The sequence below is a fragment of the Anolis carolinensis genome, unplaced genomic scaffold (assembly GCF_035594765.1).
Source record: "Anolis carolinensis isolate JA03-04 unplaced genomic scaffold, rAnoCar3.1.pri scaffold_10, whole genome shotgun sequence".
NCBI lineage: Eukaryota > Metazoa > Chordata > Lepidosauria > Squamata > Dactyloidae > Anolis > Anolis carolinensis.
Genome location: NW_026943821.1, coordinates 22,110,291 through 22,134,456, shown reverse-complemented (window position 1 = coordinate 22,134,456; position 24,166 = coordinate 22,110,291). Strand labels below are relative to the sequence as shown.

At 36.2% G+C, this 24,166-nt stretch overlaps 1 protein-coding gene across 2 annotated transcripts in view; it reads right to left on the bottom strand.

Moving 5' to 3' along the window:
- The window catches only part of tfap2e (transcription factor AP-2 epsilon), a 71,274-nt gene that overhangs the window by 45,301 nt on the left and 1,807 nt on the right, over positions 1–24,166 (bottom strand). The window contains exons 1-3 of one of the 2 annotated variants that reach the window (XM_062962912.1): positions 16,146–16,267; positions 9,043–9,633; positions 2,240–2,291 (exon numbers count right to left, since the gene is read on the bottom strand). In XM_062962912.1, coding sequence (XP_062818982.1) covers positions 2,240–2,291; positions 9,043–9,633; positions 16,146–16,172 — 670 coding nt within the window. In that variant the 5' untranslated portion in view covers positions 16,173–16,267. Of the gene's footprint in view, positions 1–2,239; positions 2,292–9,042; positions 9,634–16,145; positions 16,268–24,166 lie in introns of those variants that run through there. The other variant, XM_062962910.1, reaches the window with a different exon arrangement.

Below are 24,166 nucleotides of genomic sequence, written 5' to 3'. Positions count from 1 at the left end.
ATTATTATTATTATTATTATTATTGTTATTATTATTGTTATTTTATTATGACACAGCAAACAAGATAGATAGGCTGGATTTTGTATCACAAAATCACAAGTCAAACACTTCCCAAGTGTCTAGAACTGTGTGATGTATTATTATTATTATTATTATTGTTATTATTATTGTTATTTTATTATGACACAGCAAACAAGATAGATAGGCTGGATTTCGTATCACAAAATCACAAGTCGAACACTTCCCAAGTGTCTAGGACTGTGTGATGTATTATTATTATTATTATTGTTATTATTATTACTGTTATTTTATTATGACACAGCAAACAAGATAGATATGCTGGATTTCGTATCACAAAATCACAAGTCGAACACTTCCCAAGTGTCTAGGACTGTGGGATGTATTTTCGGATGATGCGCACATATTATTATTATTATTACTATTATTTATTATTTATATACTGCCCTATCTCCCCGAAAGGACTCAGGGCGGATTCCATCAATAAATACAACAACATACAGTACATAAACAGTATAAAAAAACACATTATTACACAAAATAACACTTGCAAACTCCAGGGCCTCTTCCATTCCCAGTTGCTTTGCTCTTGCAGGAACTGGGACACATTTGGATGGTGCGTGAAAGGGAAAGCAAGGGAGCCAAGCTGAGAAATGCCCAGAGGGCAAAAACCACAGAGAAAAAGAACACAAAAGCCCAGCACTCTGTCCTTATCTCCCACAAAGCAGCTTTGATCCTCCAAATCTCCAAACTGGCATTCCCACAAAGATAGATCAAGCATGTCTGGGAGCACAATAGGAAACACACGGGAAGGCACAGAATACACTTAGAAAATTGTGTTTTATTCCAAACTTTCTTATGAGAAATATGGCTGGATAAGATCCTTGCCGGGGATTTTAATTTTGCCAAGGCAAAAGTTTGAAAAGGTGCAAGGAATTCCTCTTGTGTCCCTTTGGCAAGGAAAACAGTCCAGTCAAAAGGGGAAAAACACAGCTAGCTACATACCAAACCTTATCATCTATATATATAAAAGAGTGATGGCATCAGGGCAGCGGACAAAACCACAAAACTACAGGCCCCCCAACCTCGAAATTTGACAACACAACCCATCATTCACGGCTCTAGGTTGATACAACAAAAAGAAAAGAAAAATAAAGTCCTAATTACGGGGAGAGGAATAATAGTTTTTATCCAATTGCTGCCAGTTTGAAGGCTAAGCTCCACCCACTTGGTCTCCTAGCAACCTACTCAGCCCAGGGAACAGGCACAGTTAGGCCTCACTTAGGCCTCTTCCACAGATTATCAGATTTTAACTGGATTATATGGCAGTGTAGACTCAAGGCCCTTCCACACAGCTATATAACTCATTTAGAATCTTATATTATCTGCTTTGAACTGGATTATCTTGAGTCCACACTGCCATATAATCCACGTCAGTGTGCATACTAAACATAAAGACAACCATACAACAGACATTCAATACCACCACTACCTCAACAATTTCTCACCAACACCACCAGACAACGCCACAGCAACGCGTGGCCGGGCACAGCTAGTCTATATATATATAAAAGAGTGATGGAATCCCGGCGATCAACAAAACAACAAAACTACAGGCCCCCCAACCTTGAAATTTGACAACACAACCCATCATCCATGCCTCCAGGTTGATATAACCAAAAGCAAAGAAAAATAAAGTCCTAATTAGAGGGAGAGGAATAATTGTTTCTATCCAATTGCTGCCAGTTAGAAGGCTAAGCTCCACCCACTTGGTCTCCTAGCAACCCACTCAGCCCAGGGGACAGGCAGAGTTAGGACTCACTTAGGCAGCTTCTGCCAACCCTAAAGTTCAAAAACATGCAAATGAGAGTACATGAATAGGTACTGCTCCGGTGGGAAGGTAACAGCGCTCCATGCAGTCATGCCGGCCACATGACCTTGGAGGAGTCTATGGACAACGCCGGCTCTTCAGCTTAGAAACGGAGACCCCCAAAGTCAGACACGACTGAACTTAATGTCAGGGGAAAACCTTTACCCTTTACCTAACTACCACCAATACCTCAATATTTTATTTCCCATACCACCAGACTTCGCCACAGCAACCGTGGCCGGGCACAGCTAGTAAAGTGATATTTTTTAAATCAACTTCATAAGCAACCACAGTGGCCCATCATCCACTTTCCAAACTCCAATAACACACTATTGTGAAGGGCTCCCTTACCTTTCTTGATCACCGACTGGTCCAAGAGGCTCATGCCAGTTTCGTCCATGGCCTAAAAAAGGAATTAAAATAGGAAAGATGAAGAAATCTGGTCTGCACTGCAGGGTTGTCGTTCCAGGCCTTGCTGCAACCATGCAAAGTGTCAAAAATTAGCACTTCAAATAAGATAAATGGAGTGTAGCCTACTGAGATTGTCCTACTTGGGTGCTTTTTATGCCCTGACACTAACACTAATAATAACAATAATCTATATATATAAAAGAGTGATGGCATCACGGCAGCGGACAAAACAACAAAAGTAAACACCCCACAACCTCGAAAATTGACAGCACAACCCCTCATCCATGCCTCTAGGTTGATACAACAAAAAGAAAAGAAAAATAAAGTCCTAATTAGAAGGAGAGGAATAATTGTTTTTATCCAATTGCTGCCAGTTAGAAGGCTCAGCTCTGTTCACTTGGTCCCCTAGCAACCCACTCAGCCCAGGGGACGCTTTACCTTAACTACCACCAATTCCGCAATACTTTATTTCCCATACCACCAGACTTCGCCACAGCAACGCGTGGCCGGGCACAGCTAGTAATAATTATAATAATAATAATATGAGTATGAGAAGAACCCCAAGTAGGATAATTTTAAAAGCTATACTTCAGTATTATTAATATTATTATTTGATACACAACAAGAATAGTACACAGCAAATAAGATCGCTATGCTGGCTGTTGTATTGGATCACACCTGGGACACTTCCCAAGTGTCTAGGATTATTATTATTATTATTATTATTATTATTATTATTATTATTATTATTTGATAGACAACAAGAATAGTACACAGCAAATAAGATCGCTATGCTGGCTGTTGTATTGGATCACACCTGGGACACTTCCCAAGTGTCTAGGACTATTATTATTATTATTATTATTATTATTATTATTATTATTATTAGACTATAGCTTACTGAAATTATCCTACTTGGTGCTCTTCACACTGTCATTAATAATAACAAAGATGATGATGATGATGATGATATGAGCAGAGTATGAAAAGAACCCCAAGTAGGATAATTTCAAAAGCTCTGCTCCATTACTATTATTATTACAGTAGAGTCTCACTTATCCGAGGATCTGGATTATCCAAGGCATTTTTGTAATCAATGTTTTCAATATATCATGATATTTTGGTGCTAAATTCGTAAATACAGTAATTACAACATCACATAACATAACATAACATAACATTACTGCGTATTGAACTACTTTTTCTGTCAAATTTATTGTATAACATGATGTTTTGGTGCTTAATTTGTAAAATCATAACCTAATTTGATGTTTAATAGGATTTTCCTTAATCCCTCCTTATTATCCAACATATTCGCTTATCCAATGGTCTGCTGGCCTGTTTGTGTTGGATAAGTGAGACTCTGTATTATTATTATTATTATTATTATTATTATTATTATTATTATTATTATTATTAGACGATAGCTTACTGAAATTATCCTACTTGGTGCTCTTCACACTGTCATTAATAATAACAATGATGATGATGATGATATGAGCAGAGTATGAAAAAAACCCCAAGTAGGATAATTTCAAAAGCTATATTCCATTATTATTATTATTATTATTATTATTATTATTATTGGAATATCCTACTTGGTGCTCTTCACACTGTCAACAACAACAACAGAGTATCTGCCCTTGATGATGGCTTACTGAAATTGTTCTAACTGGGGTGCTTTTATCACTTTGCCATTGTTGTTGTTGTTGTTGTTGTTGTTGTTGTTGTTGTTGTATGGCTTACTGAAATGATCCTGCTTGGGGTGCTTTTAACAGTTTGCCAGTATGATTTATTATTATTATCATTATTGTTGTTGTTGTAGCATGGCTTACACAAATGATCTTATTTAGGATGTTTTTCACACTCTACCATTATTATTATCATCATTATTTTTGTATTGCAGTAGGGATTCCCCGAAATGTTTCCGAATTATCTGTTTCTAATCGGATTTTAGGGCAGTGTAGACTCATATCATCCAGTTCGGCAGATGCACCGGCCCGAAAATTCGGATCATTGGCAAATACAGATTTATCCATCTTAAAGTGTTTCAGTAAAGAAGCCAAAACATAATGTGCATTTCTTTAAAAGTTTTGTTTTGTTGTTGTTGTTGAAAGTACAGCCATTCACTTTTGTAATGGCTTCCTTGGGAGCCAGTCAAAACTCCTTCCGAAACTGAATTCAGTTCGCATTTCAATCTCAAACGCAACGGATTCATTTTAAAATCAATTTGAAAAAAAATCGTATTCTTTTTGTATTTTTGTATTATTATCATTTGTATTACTGTATTATTGTATTATCCGTCTTTCCAATAGAAATAATTATTTTTAAGATTGCAAAGGACTTTTTTTTTAATTGTAAACTTCACTTTCCTTGATCTGGAGCAAGTCTAAGCCTTTCCTGGTTTTCCAAATATATACATATATATTTTTTCCTTTTCCTTCTATTTAAAAAAGGAAGAAAGGGGAGCTAAATAAATAAATAAACAAAATATAAATAAATGTAAATAAATATAAATACATATAAATATATATCAATATAAATAAACTATTTCTCCTCTCCTTTGCAGCAGAAACTATATTCTTTTGTTTCCCAAACTCTTCCTTTTTCCCTTTTCTCGAAGCCAGGACTTCTTTGCAAAACCTCCTTCTCCTTCATCCGAGATCATTTCAAGATTTATTCCCCTGCTTTCCTTGCAGCTTCAATGCTTGGCTGATTCCTGCCTGGGGGGAATCCTTTGTTGGGAGGTGTTAGCTGGCCCTGACTGATTCCTGTCTGGAATTCCTCTATTTTCAGAATGCTGTTCTTTATTTACTATCCTGATTTTATACTTTTTTTTCCCAATACTGGTCGCCAGATTGTGTTCATTTTCATTGTTTCCTCCTTTCTATTGAAATTGTCCACATGCTTGTGGATTTTAATGGCTGTTCTATGCCGGTTGTTAAGAGTGGTCCAACTTTTTTGTGTCCTCCAATAATATATTGCAACTCAGCTCCTTATTAATCACCAGAATAATTAGTCCATAATAATAATAATTTAATATTAATATAATAACAATCATATAATAAATCAATAATAATGTAGTAATAATAATAATAATAATAATAATAATAATAATAATAATACTTCATTTATATACCACCCTATCTCCTCAAGGGAGGTTTCCGACATTGCAAAGGAAACCATACAACTTAAAACCATGCAACAAAACCTAACGCAATAATGAGCATAAATACACTAAACATACAAATCAATCCATTAACCACAGAGCTTAAGAACTAGTAACAAAACAGTCCATGAGCTTCTGTGTTCTCAAATAACCCTGGACCTTCCACAGATATAGAAAAAAACCTCCCTTGCTTGGTTTCTAACAGACCTCAAAACCTCTGTGGATGCCTGACATGGATGTGAGTGAAACGTCAGGAGAGAGTGCTTCCAGAACATGGCCATACAGGCCAGGAAAACCCACAGCCTTGGACCTTTTCCACGGATATGGAAAACTCCCTTGCTTGGTTTCCAACAGACCTCACAACCTCTGTGGATGCCTGTTATAGATGTGGGCAAAATGTCAGGAGAGAATGCTTCCTACAATCCGGGAAAACTCACAGCCTTGGACCTTTTCCACAGATACAGAAACCTCCCTTGCTTGGTTTCCAACAAACCTCACAACCTCTGGGGATGCCTGCCATAGATGTGGGCAAAACGTCAGGAGAGAGTGCTTCCGGAATACGGCTATACAAACTCACAACGACCCAGTGATTCCTTAGACAACCCAGGAAAACTCACAGCCTTGGACCTTCCACGGATATGGAAAACTCCCTTGCTTGGTTTCTAACAGACCTCACAACCTCTGTGAATAGCTGTTATAGATGTGGGCGAAACGTCAGGAGGGAATGCTTCCTACAACACGGGAAAACTTACAGCCATGGATATAGAAACCTCCCTTGCTTGGTTTCTAACAGACCTCACAACCTCTGGGGATGCCTGTTATAGATGTGGGCGAAAACATCAGGAGAGAATGCTTCCTACAAGCTGGGAAAACTCACAGCCATGGATATAGAAACCTTCCTTGCTTGGTTTCAAACAAACCTCACAACCTTTGGGGATGTCTGCCGTGGATGCGGGCGAAACGTCGGGAGAGAGTGCTTTGCGGGCGAAACGTCAGGAGAGAGTGCTTCCGGAACATGGCCATACAGCCAAGGGAAAACTCACAGCCATGGATATTGAAACCTCCCTTGCTTGGTTTCCAAAAGACTTCACAATCTCTGTGAATGCCTGTTATAGATGTGGGCGAAAGATCAGGAGAGAGTGCTTCTGGAACATGGCTATACAAACTCACAGCAACCCAGTGATTCCTTGGACAACCCTGGAAAACTCACAGCCTTGGACCTTCCAGAGATATAGAAACCTATATAGAAACCTTGGACCTTCCACGGACATAGATGCGGGCGAAAGGTCAGAAGAGAGTGCTTCTGGAGCATGGCTATACAAACTCACAGTGACCCAGTGATTCCTTGGACCTTCCATGGATATGGAAACCTCCCTTGCTTGGTTTCTAACAGACCTCACAACCTCTGGGGATGCCTGTTATAGATGTGGGCGAAACGTCAGGAGAGAATGCTTCCTACAACACGGGAAAACTCACAGCCACGGATATAGAAACCTCCCTTTGCTTGGTTTCTAACAGACCTCACAACCTCTGGGGATGCCTGTTATAGATGTGGGCGAAACGTCAGGAGAGAATGCTTCCTACAACACGGGAAAACTCACAGCCACGGATATAGAAACCTCCCTTTGCTTGGTTTCTAACAGACCTCACAACCTCTGGGGATGCCTGTTATAGATGTGGGCGAAAGATCAGGAGAGAGTGCTTCTGGAACATGGCTATACAAACTCACAGCAACCCAGTGATTCCTTAGACAACCCAGGAAAACTCACAGCCTTGGACCTTCCACGGATATGGAAAACTCCCTTGCTTGGTTTCTAACAGACCTCACAACCTCTGTGAATAGCTGTTATAGATGTGGGCGAAACGTCAGGAGGGAATGCTTCCTACAACACGGGAAAACTTACAGCCATGGATATAGAAACCTCCCTTGCTTGGTTTCTAACAGACCTCACAACCTCTGGGGATGCCTGTTATAGATGTGGGCGAAAACATCAGGAGAGAATGCTTCCTACAAGCTGGGAAAACTCACAGCCATGGATATAGAAACCTTCCTTGCTTGGTTTCAAACAAACCTCACAACCTTTGGGGATGTCTGCCGTGGATGCGGGCGAAACGTCGGGAGAGAGTGCTTTGCGGGCGAAACGTCAGGAGAGAGTGCTTCCGGAACATGGCCATACAGCCAAGGGAAAACTCACAGCCATGGATATTGAAACCTCCCTTGCTTGGTTTCCAAAAGACTTCACAATCTCTGTGAATGCCTGTTATAGATGTGGGCGAAAGATCAGGAGAGAGTGCTTCTGGAACATGGCTATACAAACTCACAGCAACCCAGTGATTCCTTGGACAACCCTGGAAAACTCACAGCCTTGGACCTTCCAGAGATATAGAAACCTATATAGAAACCTTGGACCTTCCACGGACATAGATGCGGGCGAAAGGTCAGAAGAGAGTGCTTCTGGAGCATGGCTATACAAACTCACAGTGACCCAGTGATTCCTTGGACCTTCCATGGATATGGAAACCTCCCTTGCTTGGTTTCTAACAGACCTCACAACCTCTGGGGATGCCTGTTATAGATGTGGGCGAAACGTCAGGAGAGAATGCTTCCTACAACACGGGAAAACTCACAGCCACGGATATAGAAACCTCCCTTTGCTTGGTTTCTAACAGACCTCACAACCTCTGGGGATGCCTGTTATAGATGTGGGCGAAACGTCAGGAGAGAATGCTTCCTACAACACGGGAAAACTCACAGCCACGGATATAGAAACCTCCCTTTGCTTGGTTTCTAACAGACCTCACAACCTCTGGGGATGCCTGTTATAGATGTGGGCGAAAGATCAGGAGAGAGTGCTTCTGGAACATGGCTATACAAACTCACAGCAACCCAGTGATTCCTTGGACAACCCTGGAAAACTCACAGCCTTGGACCTTCCAGAGATATAGAAACCTATATAGAAACCTTGGACCTTCCACGGACATAGATGCGGGCGAAAGGTCAGAAGAGAGTGCTTCTGGAGCATGGCTATACAAACTCACAGTGACCCAGTGATTCCTTGGACCTTCCATGGATATGGAAACCTCCCTTGCTTGGTTTCTAACAGACCTCACAATCTCTAGGGATGCCTGTTATAGATGTGGGCGAAACGTCAGGAGAGAATGCTTCCTACAACACGGGAAAACTCACAGCCATGGATATAGAAACCTCCCTTTGCTTGGTTTCTAACAGACCTCACAACCTCTGGGGATGCCTGTTATAGATGTGGGCGAAATGTCAGGAGAGAATGCTTCCTACAAGCTGGGAAAACTCACAGCCATGGATATAGAAACCTCCCTTTGCTTGGTTTCTAACAGACCTCACAACCTCTGGGGATGCCTGTTATAGATGTGGGCGAAACGTCAGGAGAGAATGCTTCCTACAAGCTGGGAAAACTCACAGCCACGGATATAGAAACCTCCCTTTGCTTGGTTTCTAACAGACCTCACAACCTCTGGGGATGCCTGTTATAGATGTGGGCGAAACGTCAGGAGAGAGTGCCACCCAGTGATTCCTTGGGCAACCGCCTTTGCTCACCTGGATGTCGTCGAGGGCGGGGTGGGCCAAGGCGTGGAGGCCGAGGTGTCCGTCTCCCAGGCCGTGGGGCCCTTCGGCCAGGCCGTGGAGCAGCCCCCGCGGCCCCGAGGAAGAAGAGCCCACTCCTCCTCCTCCTCCCCTGGGATCCAAGCCCAGCGCCCGGTGCGTTTGGGAAAGCAACCCGGCGGCTGCGGCGGCCGCCACGGCTTCTTCTTGCCGGGCCCGTTGCGCGTGCCAGGCGCCCTGCTGCTGGTGGTGGTGGTGGTGGTGATGCTGGAGCGGGTTGAGCGCGGCGTAAGGGTCGCCCAGGTGCGGATAGCCGCCCCCTCCGCCGCCGCCGCCTCCTCCGCCGCCTCCGCCGGGGTTGTCCTGGGTCTGCGCGGCGTAGGGCAGCGGGGGCTGCGGGTAGGGCGGCGGGAAGTAGGGCGGCTGGAAGTCCGAGGCCGGCGTGTGGCACAAGGGCGGAGGCGGCGCCGAGGAATAGGCCGCCGCCGCCGCTGCAGCCGCCGCCGCCGCCGCCTGGTTCAGCGAAGAGAGCTGCGAGAGGCGCCCGCCGCCCGGGGATGAGCCGCCCAGCCCGTCGGAACGGTCCTGGAGAAGAAGGAGAAGGAGAAGAACATCAGCAACAGCATCGGAATAATAATAATAATAATAATAATAATAATAATAATAACAAGGAGAATAGAACTCAATGAGGGTTGTTGTATGTCTTTCGGGCTGTGTGGCCATGTTCCAGAAGCATTCTCTCCTGACGTTTCGCCCACATCTATGGCAGGCATCCTCAGAGGTTGTGAGGTTACCTCACAACCTCTGAGGATGCCTGCCATAGATGTGGGCGAAACGTCAGGAGAGAATGCTTCTGGAACATGGCCACACAGCCCGAAAGACATACAACAACCCTGTGATCCTGGCCATGAAAGCCTTCGACAACACATAGAACTCAATGAGGTTGAAGGGAGAACGGAGAGGCAGCGAGAAGCGCCTGGGACTATAACAACAACAACAACAATATAATAACAATAAGGGATAATATATCAACAACAACAAAGTAATAATAAAAACTATAAGAACAACAATATAGCAATAATGATAGGGACTAGAACAACAACAATATAATAACAATAAGGGAAAATACACCAAGGAAGTAATAATAAGAACTATAACAACAATATAGTAATAATGATAGGGACTAGAACAACAACAATATAATAACAATAAGGGAAAATACACCAAGGAAGTAATAATAAGAACTATAACAACAATATAGTAATAATGATAGTGAATAGAACAACTATACAGTAATAATAATAAGTACTATAATAATAATAATAATAATAATAATAAGAAGAAGAAGAAGAAGAAGAAGAAGAAGAAGAAGAAGAAGAAGAAGAATATAACTCAATGAGGTTGAAGACAGAAGGGAGAGGCAGGGAGAAGCGCTTGGGACTAGAACAACAACAACAATATAATAACAATAAGGGAAAATACACCAAGGAAGTAATAATAAGAACTATAACAACAATATAGTAATAATGATAGTGAATAGAACAACTATACAGTAATAATAATAAGTACTATAATAATAAGAAGAAGAATAATAATAAGAATATAACTCAATGAGGTTGAAGAGAGAAGGGAGAGGCAGGGAGAAGCGCTTGGGACTAGAACAACAACAACAATATAATAACAATATGTGTAATAATAAGAACTATAAGAACAACAATATAGTAATAATGATAGTGACTAGAACAACTATACAGTAATAATAATAAGTACAATAATAATAATAGTAATAATAACAAGGAGAATAGAACTCAATGAGGTTGAAAAGGGAGAGGCAGGGAGAAGCGCCTGGGACTAGAACAACAACAATATAATAACAATAAGGGAGAATACAGCAACAAAGTAATAATAAGAACAAGAACAACAACAATATAGTAATAATGATAGGGACTAGAACAACTATACAGTAATAAGTACTATAATAATAACAACAACAAGAATATAGTAGTAATAATGGGGACTAGAACAACAACAATATAATAATAATAATAATAATAGAGACTAGAACAACTATACAGTAATAAAAATAAGTACTATAATAATAATAATAGTAATAATAACAAGGAGAATTTAACTCAATGAGGTTGAAGGGAGAAGGGAGAGGCAGGGAGAAGCGCCTGGGACAACAACAACAACAACAACAACAACAACAGAGTAATAGTAAGAACTATAACAACAATATAGTAATAATGATAGGGACTAGATCAACAACTACCGGTATATTGTAATAATAGCAATACGGACTATAACAAGAATATAATAGTAATAATAGGGACTCTAACAACAACAAGAACAACAATATAATAAAAATAAGGGAGAATAGAACAACAAAGTAATAATGAGAACTATAACAACAACAATATAGTAATAATGATAGGGACTAGAATAACTATACAGTAATAATAAGTACTATAATAATAACAACAAGAATATAGTAGTAATAATGGGGACTATAATAACAATATAGTAATAATGATAGGGACTAGAACAACTATACAGTAATAATATTATGGGCTATAATAACAACAACAAGAAGAATATAGTAGTAATAATGGGGACTATAACAACAACAATATAGTAATAATAATAGTTTTAATGGTGTTGGGGAGAGAAGGGAGAGGCAGGGAGAAGCGCCTGGGATTAGAACAACAACAACAACAATATAGTGATAAGGATAAGGACTGTAAGAATAAGAATATAGTAATAATGATATAACAACAACAACAAGATGATAATAAAAGTAGTTCCAATGCTGTTGGGGAGAGAAGGGAGACGCAGGGAGAAGCACCTGGGACTAGAACAACAATACAATAATAACAATAAGGGATAATATAACAACAACAACAACAAGGTAATAATAAGAAGAACTATAACAACAACAATATAGTAGTAATAATAGGGACTATAACAACAACAATATGGTAATAATAATCGTTCTTAATGTGTTTAGGAGAGAAGGGAGGCGCAGGGAGAAGCTTCAGGGACTAGAACAACAACAACAATATAATAATAAGGGAGAATACAACAATAACAAAATAATAAGAAATATAACAACAACAACAATATAGTAATAATGATAGGGACTAGAACAACAACTATATAGTAATATTTATAAGGGCTATAACAACAGCAAGAATATAGAAATAATAATGACTATAACAACAAGAATATAGTAGTAATAATAGGGACTATAACAACAACAATATAGTAATAATAATATTTCTGATGGTGTTGGGAAGAGAGTAGGGAGAAGCGCCAGGGATTATAACAACAACATAGTAATAATAACAGTTGTAACGGTGTTGAAGAGAAAAGGGAGAGAGGCAGGGAAAAGCGCCAGGGACTAGAACAACAATAATATAGTAATAATAACAGTAATAATAATAGTTGTAATGGTGTTGAAGAGAGGAAAGAGACGTAGGGAGAAGCGCCAGGGATTATAACAACAACTAATAATAAGTGTAATAAATAATTATAATATATTTAATCTCCTAGGCCCTTGGGAAGAGCCTGATATTCAGAGAGGAATCCCAGACACTTGGACCCAATGTGCATGTGTGTTGCTGTGTTGTTATGTGCATGTAAAATAAATAATAACAATAAATAACAATTATGATGGTGGTGATGTGCGAAAGCGTGCTGAGTTTCCAAGGATGAAGAACCCCAGAGCCAGGAAAGGCTCCCCAAAGGCCACCCAGTGCATAAAGGCGAAGGCACAACCCGATCCCTCCCGACAGATGGCCATCCAGCCCTGCGGAAACCTCTTTCTCCAAAGCTAAACAAACCCGGGTCTGCTATGGTTCCTGGAGGCAATAATCATGCTTTCTTGTGCGAGTCGCCCAAAACTCAGCCAAACTTTTCGCCTCCGAACCTTTTCCCACCACGACTTATTTTATTTTCCTCCGACTTATTTTATTTATGTATTTGCTTATTTTATATCCCGCTTTATCTCGCCTTAGGGAGACTCCAAGCCGCTCACAATCCAAAACATTACAACTTCAAAATATACCAAATAATAATAAAATAGTATATCAATATATATTATATATGATCAGTAGTACTGTAATTATATTTAATATCTTAGTATTACTATATTGCAATATTACGATTACATAATATTGTATTTTTATTAGTATTCTATTGTATGGCATTCTAATATTATCAATTATTATAGTGTTATATATTGTATTGTATTATTAGTATTATATTGTATGATATTCTAATATTATGATCAATGTGATATGTGTATTCAATCTATTATTAGCATAGCACAATAGCAGTATGGTATATACTATACTGCAATATTATTAGTAATATTACATGACATAAATAATATGCAGTTATTATATTATTATATTGTATTAGGATGCTATTCATGACATTATAATATTATGATAAATATTATATGCTTGTACAATATAGTATTAGCATAGCACAATATTATATATTACTTTATTGCACTATACCACTATACTGTAATATTAGTAACATAATAATACATATTATAGTATAATATATTATTGTACTGTACTATTATTAGTATTATATTGTATTACATTGTAATGTTATGATCAATATTATATGTTTATACAAAATATTGTATTATTAGCTTAGCACAGTATTAGTATTATATATGACTTTATCGTGCTATACCACAAGATTATTAGTAATATAATGTATAATATATAATTAGTATATTAAATAATTAGTAGTATTATATTGTATGACATTATAATATTACAATGAATATTATATGTCTATACAATATATTATATTATTAGCCTAGCACAATATTATATATGACTATATTACCTGATTACTATAATATTGTATTACATTATAATATTATCAATATTATATACATATACAGTAATATAACAATATATTATATTATTAGCCTAGCACAATATTATATATGACTATATTACCTGATTACTATAATATTGTATTACATTATAATATTATCAATATTATATGCATATACAGTAATATAACAATATATTATATTATTAGCCTAGCACAATATTATATATGACTATATTACCTGATTACTATAATATTGTATTACATTATAATATTATCAATATTATATGCATATACAATAATATAACAATATATTATATTATTAGCCTAGCACAATATTATATATGACTATATTACCTGATTACTATAATATTGTATTACATTATAATACTAGCTGTGCCCGGCCACGCGTTGCTGTGGCGAAATATGGTGATATGGGAAATAAAGTATTGAGGAATTGGTGGTAGTTAAGGTAAAGGGTCCCCTGGGCTGAGTGGGTTGCTAGGAGACCAAGTGAGCGGAGCTTAGCCTTCTAACTGGCAGCAATTGGATAAAAACAATTATTCCTCTCCCTCTAATTAGGACTTTATTTTTCTTTTCTTTTTGTTGTATCAACCTAGAGGCATGGATGAGGGGTTGTGCTGTCAATTTTCGAGGTTGTGGGGTGTTTACTTTTGTTGTTTTGTCTACTGCCGTGATGCCATCACTCTTTTATATATATAGATTATCAATATTATATGCATATACAGTAATATAACAATATATTATATTATTAGCCTAGCACAATATTATAGAAGACTATATTGTCCATGTCATGTATAATATACAGTAGAGTCTCATTTATCCAACACTCGCTTCTGGATTATCCAACGCATTTTTGTAGTCAATGTTTTCACTACATCATGATATTTTGATGCTAAATTTGTAAATACAGTAATTGCTACGTAGCATTACTGCTTATTGAACTACTTTTTCTGTTACATTTGTTGTACAACATGATGTTTTGGTGCTTAATTTGTAAAATCATAACCTAATTTGATGTTTAATAGGCTTTTCCTTAATCCCTCCTTATTATCCAACATATTCGCTTATCCAACGTTCTGGATTATCCAACGCATTTTTGTAGTCAATGTTTTCAATACATCATGATATTTTGATGCTAAATTTGTAAATACAGTAATTACTACGTAGCATTACTGCTTATTGAACTACTTTTTCTGTTACATTTGTTGTACAACATGATGTTTTGGTGCTTAATTTGTAAAATCATAACCTATTTTGATGTTTAATAGGCTTTTCCTTAATCCCTCCTTATTATCCAACATATTCGCTTATCCAACGTTCTGCCGGCCCGTTTATGTTGGATAAGTGAGACTCTACTGTACAAGTATTATCAGATTATATTGCATGATTACTATAATATTGTATTACATTATAATATTATCAATAGTATATGCATATCTATATATATAAAAGAGTGATGACATCAGGGCAGCGGACAAAACAACAAAACTACAGGCCCCCCAACTTCGAAATTTGACAACACAACCCATCATCCACGCCTCTAGGTTGATACAACAAAAAGAAAAGAAAAATAAAGTCCTAATTAGAGAGAGAAGAATAATTGCTTTTATCCAGTTGCTGCCAGTTAGAAGGCTAAGCTCCTCCAACTTGGTCTCCTAGCAACCCAATAAAAATAATAAAAAACACTAAAAATAATTTAAAACACTAAAAATTAATACAATAAAATAATAAAATATAATAAATAAAAAGATAACTTACAATACAATTAATTAAAAAATACAAATAACGTCAAATAAAAATTACACAACAATTTTTAACCAATACCACCACCACTTTGCCACAGCAACGCGTGGCCGGGCACAGCTAGTTACATTATAATATTATCAATAGTATATGCATATACAATATATTATTATCATAGCACAGGATTAGAATTATATATGACTACTCTTTGCCCCCTTAATGTTCCCAAGGCATCTGGTCCGCATTAATGGGTGAAATCGGGTTTAATTCGGAAGAGTCGGGTTAAGAGTGAGAGCCTACGCCTCGGCTTCGCTTTCAGCAGATGATGGTCCGCTTTGAACTGGATCCGAGGAGTCCACACTTGCTGGGATAAGCTGGGATAACAAAGCAGCGTGTCTCCGGGCTTCTTCCCCGCGCAAACAAACACAAACAAGTAAACAAAACACCGCACAAACTCCTGCTGAACTCACCATGGCGGAGTAGGTGTGCACCAGCATTTCGGGGTGCTTTTCGGGGGGCCAGGGGGGGTCCCTTTAAGTCCAAAGCCGGGCCCTTCCCTTCCCTTCCTTCCCTCCCTCCGCGCCGCTCAGCCTCGCCGCCTGCTCTGGGCTCAAGCCTTCGCAACTCCCGGGGCGGCCCGTTTATAGCGGCGGGAGCGCGCGGCAGGGCGGCGGGGGCGCGCCTTAAAGGGACAGGCGCCCCCCCAAAAAAGACCTCGGGAAGGAGCCTCGGAATCCTGGGCAACGAGGTGATGTCGGTAAGTAGGTAGATAGATAGGTAGATAGATAGAGTAATATCTATATATATAAAAGAGTGGTGGCATCATGGCAGCGGACAAAACAACAAAAGTAAACACCCCACAACCTTGAAAATTGACAGCACAACCCCACATCCATGCCTCTAGGTTGATACAACAAAAAGAAAAGAAAAATAAATTCCTAATTAGAGGGAGAGGAATAATTGTTTTTATCCAATTGCTGCCAGTTACAAGGCTAAGCTCCGCCCACTTGGTCTCCTAGCAACCCACTCAGCCCAGTGTTAATAAAATAATGATAAAAAAATAAATACAAATAATACAATAAAAAATTATAAAAAAACACTAAAATAATTAATACAATAAAATACTATAACAAAATGACTAAAAATAATACAACAAAATAATAAAATATAATAAATAAAAAAGATAAGTGACAATAAAATTAATTTAAAAAAATACAAATAACGTCAAATAAAAATTCCACAACAAGTTTTAACCGATACCACCACCACTTTGCCACAGCAACGCATGGCCGGGCACAGCTAGTACTTTATATATTACTTTAATATGTTGTCGAAGGCTTTCATGGCCGGGATCACAGGGTTGTTGTATGTCTTTCGGGCTGTGTGGCCATGTTCCAGAAGCATTCTCTCCTGACGTTTCGCCTGCCATAGATGTGGGCGAAACGTCAGGAGAGAATGCTTCTGGAACATGGCCACACAGCCCGAAAGACATACAACAACCCCATTACTTTAATACTTTATAGCAGGGGTCCTCAAACTTTTTAAGCCGAGGGCCGGTCCACAATCCTTCAGACTGTTGAGGGGCCGGATTATCATTTGGGAAAAAAAATACAAACAAATTCCTATGCACACTGCATATTTGTCTTATTTGTAGTGCAAAACAACAACAACAACAATGAAAGAACAATACAATATTTAAAAATAAAAATAATTTTAACCAACATACATTTATCAGGATTTCAATGGGAAGTGTGCTCCTGCTTCTGGCCAGTGAGATAGTCAAGTTAATGTATTTATTAATTATTTATTTATTTACTGCATTTATTTAGTACATTTGTATCACACCCTTCTCACCCCAAAGGGGACTCAGAGTGGCTTACAAATTATATGTACATACAATATATTATATTATTAGCATAGCACAATATTAGCATTATATATTACTTTATTGAACTATACCACTATACTGTAATATTATTAGTAATATTATATGTATATACAATATATTATATTATAAAACTGAGGGCGGGGGCCAGATAAATGACCTCGGAGGGCCGCATCCGGCCCCCGGGCCTTAGTTTGGGGACCCCTGCTTTATAGAATACTATAAATATATAATTTTATATATTACTCTGATATTTATAGATTACTCTCTCTCTCTCTCTCTCTATATATATATATATACTAGCTGTGCCCAGCCACGCGTTGCTGTGGCTTATCGGAATTCTTTGTTAGGTAGGTGGAATAACAGTGAATAGCTTTGTAGCCTGAAAGCCTGGCCATTTTCTTATGTGAATCCTTGTTTGGTGAGGTGGAATAGAAAGGAATAGGCTTGCTGCTTGGAAGGTTAGGTAGTTGCCTTTTAGGGAAAATTTTTTTGGGGTGGTAGAACTGTAATGAATAGCCTCGGTGGTTCAAAGCCTGGGTGCTTGCTACCTAGGGGAAATCTTTGGTTGGCCAGCTTCAGAGTTGTATCACTGTTTCAAAGCCTGGTCGCCTTTTACGAAGGTTAATCTTTTATTGGTGTGGTGGAATTGCACTGAATATCCTTGCAGCTCCAATGTCTGGCTGTATTTATTATTTTGTAAGATAGATAGATAGATAGATAGATATAGATATAGATATATAGATATATAGATATATAGATATTTATTTTACAAAATATAGAAAGCATGGCACATTGCCTGTTGTGGGTTTTGGCCTTTTTTTTGGGTGTTGTGATTGTGTTTTTTGTGTGATTGTGTTGTATCTTACTGGAGGCAGGGATGATGGATTGTGTTGCCAATTTTAGAGTTTGGTGGGTGTTGGGTTTTGTTGTTTTGTGAGTTGCCGTGATGCCAAAAGCCTTTATATATATATATATCTTTATATATTACTTTAACACTATATATATTACTCTGATACTTTATAGATTACTATATATATATATATATATATTTATATATTACTTTAATGCTATATATATATATAACTGATATTTATAGATTACTCTATATATAACTTCATATATTACTCTGATATTTATAGATTACTCTCTCTCTATATATATATATATATAACTGTATATATTACTCTGATACATACTTTATAGATTACTCTCTCTCTCTCTCTCTATATATATATATATAACTTTAATACTATATATATATATATACTTTATACTTTATAGATTACTCTCTCCCTATATATCTTTATACATTACTTTAATACTATATATATATATATATGATACTTTATAGATTACTCTATCTCTATATATAAATATGTATCTTTATATATTTCTCTAATACTATATATATATATTACTCTGATATTTATAGATTACTCTCTCTATATATATATCTTTATATATTACTCTAATACTCTCTCTCTATATATATATAATTTTATATATTATTCTGATACTTTATAGATTACTCTCTCTCTCTCTCTCTCTCTATATATATATCTATATATTACTTTAATACTATATATATACACATATATATAATATTACTCTAATACTTTCTATATTACTATATGTATATATATATATTACTTTATATATTACTAACTATATATAAAAAGACCTCTCTCCCACCCTGGACATTATTCCACAGATATATAAACCTCCCTTGCCTAGTTTCCAACAGACTTCACAACCTCTGAGGATGCCTGCCACGGATGTGGGCGAAACGTCAGGAGAGAATGCTTCTGGGACATAGCCAGGCAGCCCGGAAAACTCACAGCAACTTATACAATCCAGTTGAAAGCAAATAGTGTGTCTTCGCTGTATTGATAATCTGGATTATATGGCAGTGGGGACGAAACTGGTGACCACAAGGATGGATTTAAAACCAAGCAATTCATTTTCTCTACACATGAATGAATGCAGGAATGAAACTGGTGGCAAAGTAATCTATTCAAACCCAGGCATTGTTGTTGAATGGCATATTATAATCTGAGTGCAGTCCCCTTTGACTCAATTCTCAAGTGGCTTCTGTTCCTACTGTATTTTAAAATCACGTTATAATTTTAACTCCCCAAAGAAAATATCTAGGAATATTCCATCCCCTTCCTCCTTTTTCTCTTTCTCCTTCCCTTCTTTCCCATCCATCAGGTCGAGCCCTCCGGCTCTGGGCGCTTCTCCTTCCAGCTGGTGCCTTGGAGTCGGATTTTGTGTCATTTTATTTCAAAGTGCAGGTGCAGGGAGAGTTGTTGTTGTTTTGTTGTTGTTGTTTCCTTGCAGGGTGGTTTGGAAAGGGGAGGAGAAGCCAAGTTCTGCCATTGACTGGTTGAGAAAAAGACCCCCGACTTGGAGTTTAGAAGGGATTCAAGAGAAAAGGACCTCAATTGGATATGAATTTTAATAGCTACTAGCTGTGGCTTATGGGAATCCTTTGTTGGCCAGATTGAATAGCAGTGAATAGTCTTGCAGCCTCAATGCCTGGCTGCTTTCTTCTTATGGGAATCCTTGTTTGGTGAGTTGGAATACAATGGAATAGGCTTGCTGGTTGGAAGGCGTTCTAGGGGAATGGCTTTTTGGGCTGCTAGAATTGCAATAGCCTCCCTGCTTCAAAGCCTGGCTGACCTCTATCTATCTATCTATCTATCTATCTATCTATCTATCTATCTAATAATAATAATAATAATAATAATACAAATTTCCAAGCCATAAGGTTTGGGACCTTACAGACCTCTATTTATCTATCTATCTATCTATCTGTCTGTCTATCTATCTATCTATCTATCTATCTATCTATCTATCTATCTATCTATCTATCTATAATAATAATAATAATAATAATAATAATAATAATAATACAAATTTCCAAGCCATAAGGTTTGGGACCTTACAGACCTCTATCTATCTATAATAATAATAATAATAATAATAATAATAATAATAATAATAATAATAATAATACAAATTTCCAAGTCATAAGGCTTGGGACCTTACAGACCTCTATCTATCTATCTATCTATCTATCTATCTATCTATCTATCTATCTATCTATCGATCTATTTCTCTATCTATCTATCTATCTATCTATCTATCTATCTATCTATCTAATAATAATACAAATTTCCAAGCCATAAGGTTTGGGACCTTACAGACCTCTATCTATCTATCTATCTATCTATCTATCTAGTAATAATACAAATTACCAAGTTATAAGGTTTGGAACCTTATATCTATCTATCTATCTATCTATCTATCTATCTATCTATCTATCTATCATCATCTAATAATAATAATAATAATAATAATAATAATAATAATATTAATAATAATAATAATACAAATTTCCAAGTCATAAGGCTTGGGACCTTACAGACCTCTATCTATCTATCTATCTATCATCATCATCATCATCATCTAATAATAATAATAATAATAATAATAATAATAATAATACCAGTTTCCAAGTCATAAGGCTTGGGACCTTACAGACCTCTATCTATCTATCTATCTATCTATCTATCTATCTATCTATCATCATCATCATCATCATCATCATCTAATAATAATAATAATAATAATAATAATAATAATAATAATAATAATAATAATAATAATACCAGTTTCCAAGTCATAAGGCTTGGGACCTTACAGACCTCTATCTCTATCTATCTATCTATCTATCTATCTATCTATCTATCTATCTATCTATCTATCTATCTATCTAATAATAACACAAATTCCCAAGTCAAAAGGCTTGGGACCATACATCTATCTATCTATCATCTATCTAATAATAATAATACAAAGGCTTGGGACCTTACAGACCTCTATCTGTCTGTTTGTATGTCCATTCTGGTCGGCAAGTGGTAAGGTTGCCATATGAATGGGGCTCAGAGGCTATCGCTTTACAATCCCCTGTCTATTTATTATTCTTATTAGTAGCATCATCATTTATTTATACAGCACCATCACTGTCCAGGGGGCCTTCTATAAGTAAAAAGAACCACAAAACCGTTTCCAGCCCCCAGGGTTGCAAACTAATTATCCATCCATATGAACCAGTGAGTTTTCAGGCTGGCATATCAATGGCTATAGTCTTACATCTCAATCTATCCACCCTTCTCCATCCATTCATCTATTCATCCATAGTAAGTGATGGGTTTCAAGGCTGGCATATATCAAAGTTTACACCCCTCTTTTACTCTCCAAGGGACAGGAATAATATATATATATAAAAGAGTGATGGCATCACGGCGACCCACAAAACAACAAAACTACAGGCCCCCCCAACCTCGAAATTTGACAACACAACCCATCATCCACGCCTCTAGGTTGATACAACAAAAAGAAAAGAAAAATACAGTCCTAATTAGAGAGAGAGGAATAATTGCTTTTATCCAATTGCTGCCAGTTTAGAGGGCTAAGCTCCTCCAACTTGGTCTCCTAGCAACCCAATAAAAAATAATAATAAACACTAAAAATTAATACAATAAGATACTATAATAACAGAAAATAACTAAAAAATAATACAAGAAAATAATAAAATATAATAAATAAAAGTATAACTTACAATAAAATTAATTTTAAAATGCAAATAACGGCAAATAAAAATTACACAACAATTTTTAACCAATACCACCACCACTTTGCCACAGCAACGCGTGGCCAGGCACAGTTAGTATATTATACTATACTATACTATACTATACTATACTATACTATACTATACTATATACCATCTTGTCTCCTGTGTCATAGCAACATGCTATGCTAATTTTATATACATATATATCTATATATAATTTATAATTTAAAATAATTTATAGATATATAATATGTTGTGTATATATATATATATATATATATCATATTGATAATAATAATATTATAATGAAATACAATATTATACTACTAATAATGCAATATAATAATATTAATTATACATTATATATTAAATGTAATATTACTAATAATATTACCATATAATGATATAGTACAATATAGAAATGTAATGCTTATATTGTGCTATGCTATTCATATATTGTATGTTCATTTGATTTGTAAGCCACTCTGAGTCCCCTCCGGGGTGAGAAGAGAGGGATATAAATGTAGTAAATAATAAATAAATAAATAAATAAATAAATAAAATACTGTATTAGGCTGCCACATATATATCTCATATATAGATATAGATATCTGTGTATGTGTCAGACTCTGGAAAATCTTGGAGTTAAAGTATGTGATATATATGTGTGTGTGTATGTATATATAAAATACATAATAGGACTTGTCTCTCATATATATAAAATAGTTGTTTGTGTATATTTATACACATGTACAAAAGGCTCAACCTATTGCTGTACTTGTGCATATATAAATATTATATTATAAATATTATGTAAGTATAAATAGTATACACATCCTCAACCTATTCCTGTTAGTATGTATATATACTTATATATCTATATCTGCCTATATATGCATTCATTCACTATATAATAAGGGTGTATTACAGTATCTAGTTATTTCGCTGTGTGCATATATAAATATTATATTATAAAAATTATGTAAGTATAAATAGTATACACATCCTCAACTTTTTCCTATTAGTATGTATATACTTATATATCTATATCTATATATGTATTCATTCACTATATAATAAGGGTGTATTACAGTATCTAGTTCTTTCTCTGTGTGCATATATAAATATTATATTATAAATATTATGCAAGTATGAATACTATACACATCCTCAACCTATTCCTGTTAGTGTGTATATACTTATATATCTATATCTGTCTATATATGTATTCATTCACTATATAATCATGACAGTCCTCCTTTAAAAAGCATTGATTTCCATAGACACAGGTTGCAAAGTGACTTCCATCGGCTTCCCCTTAAGAACCCATGGATCATTAATTTTAATTTATTTTTATTTTTATTTATTTTAATGGGAAAGGGATTGACTGTAAACTCGGTTTATTGGCATGGGAAAGTTTACACTAAAGTAGATCCCAACCTACCAGTGTGGATTTGAATTACAATGTGAGCACATATATATATAGACAAATATAGATATACAAATAAATAAATATAAAAAATTCTAATAAATATTATATGATATTATAAACATAGAAATATATCATTAGTATGCGCTACATAGAGATACTCTAAAAGTATCCGCCTGCAATACACATACATGTTTTCAGCATGCTATACTACAAAAATAGCATGGAATACATACATATTATGAAATATCTCAGCATGACAAGAGACATGTATCTGTAGTATAAAAATCTCAGCATTTGTATTATACTGTATGATGTTTTGCAAGCTGATAATATAAAATTATATATGTGTGTGTATTATGTGTGTGTATGTGTATATACACACACATATACACATATTGCATGCTGATTATACTGCATGCTGATTATAATCAGCATGCAATATGTGTATGTGTATATATTATATATAATCAGCATGCAATGTGTGTGTGTATATTATATATAATCAGGATGCAATTTGTGTGTATATATT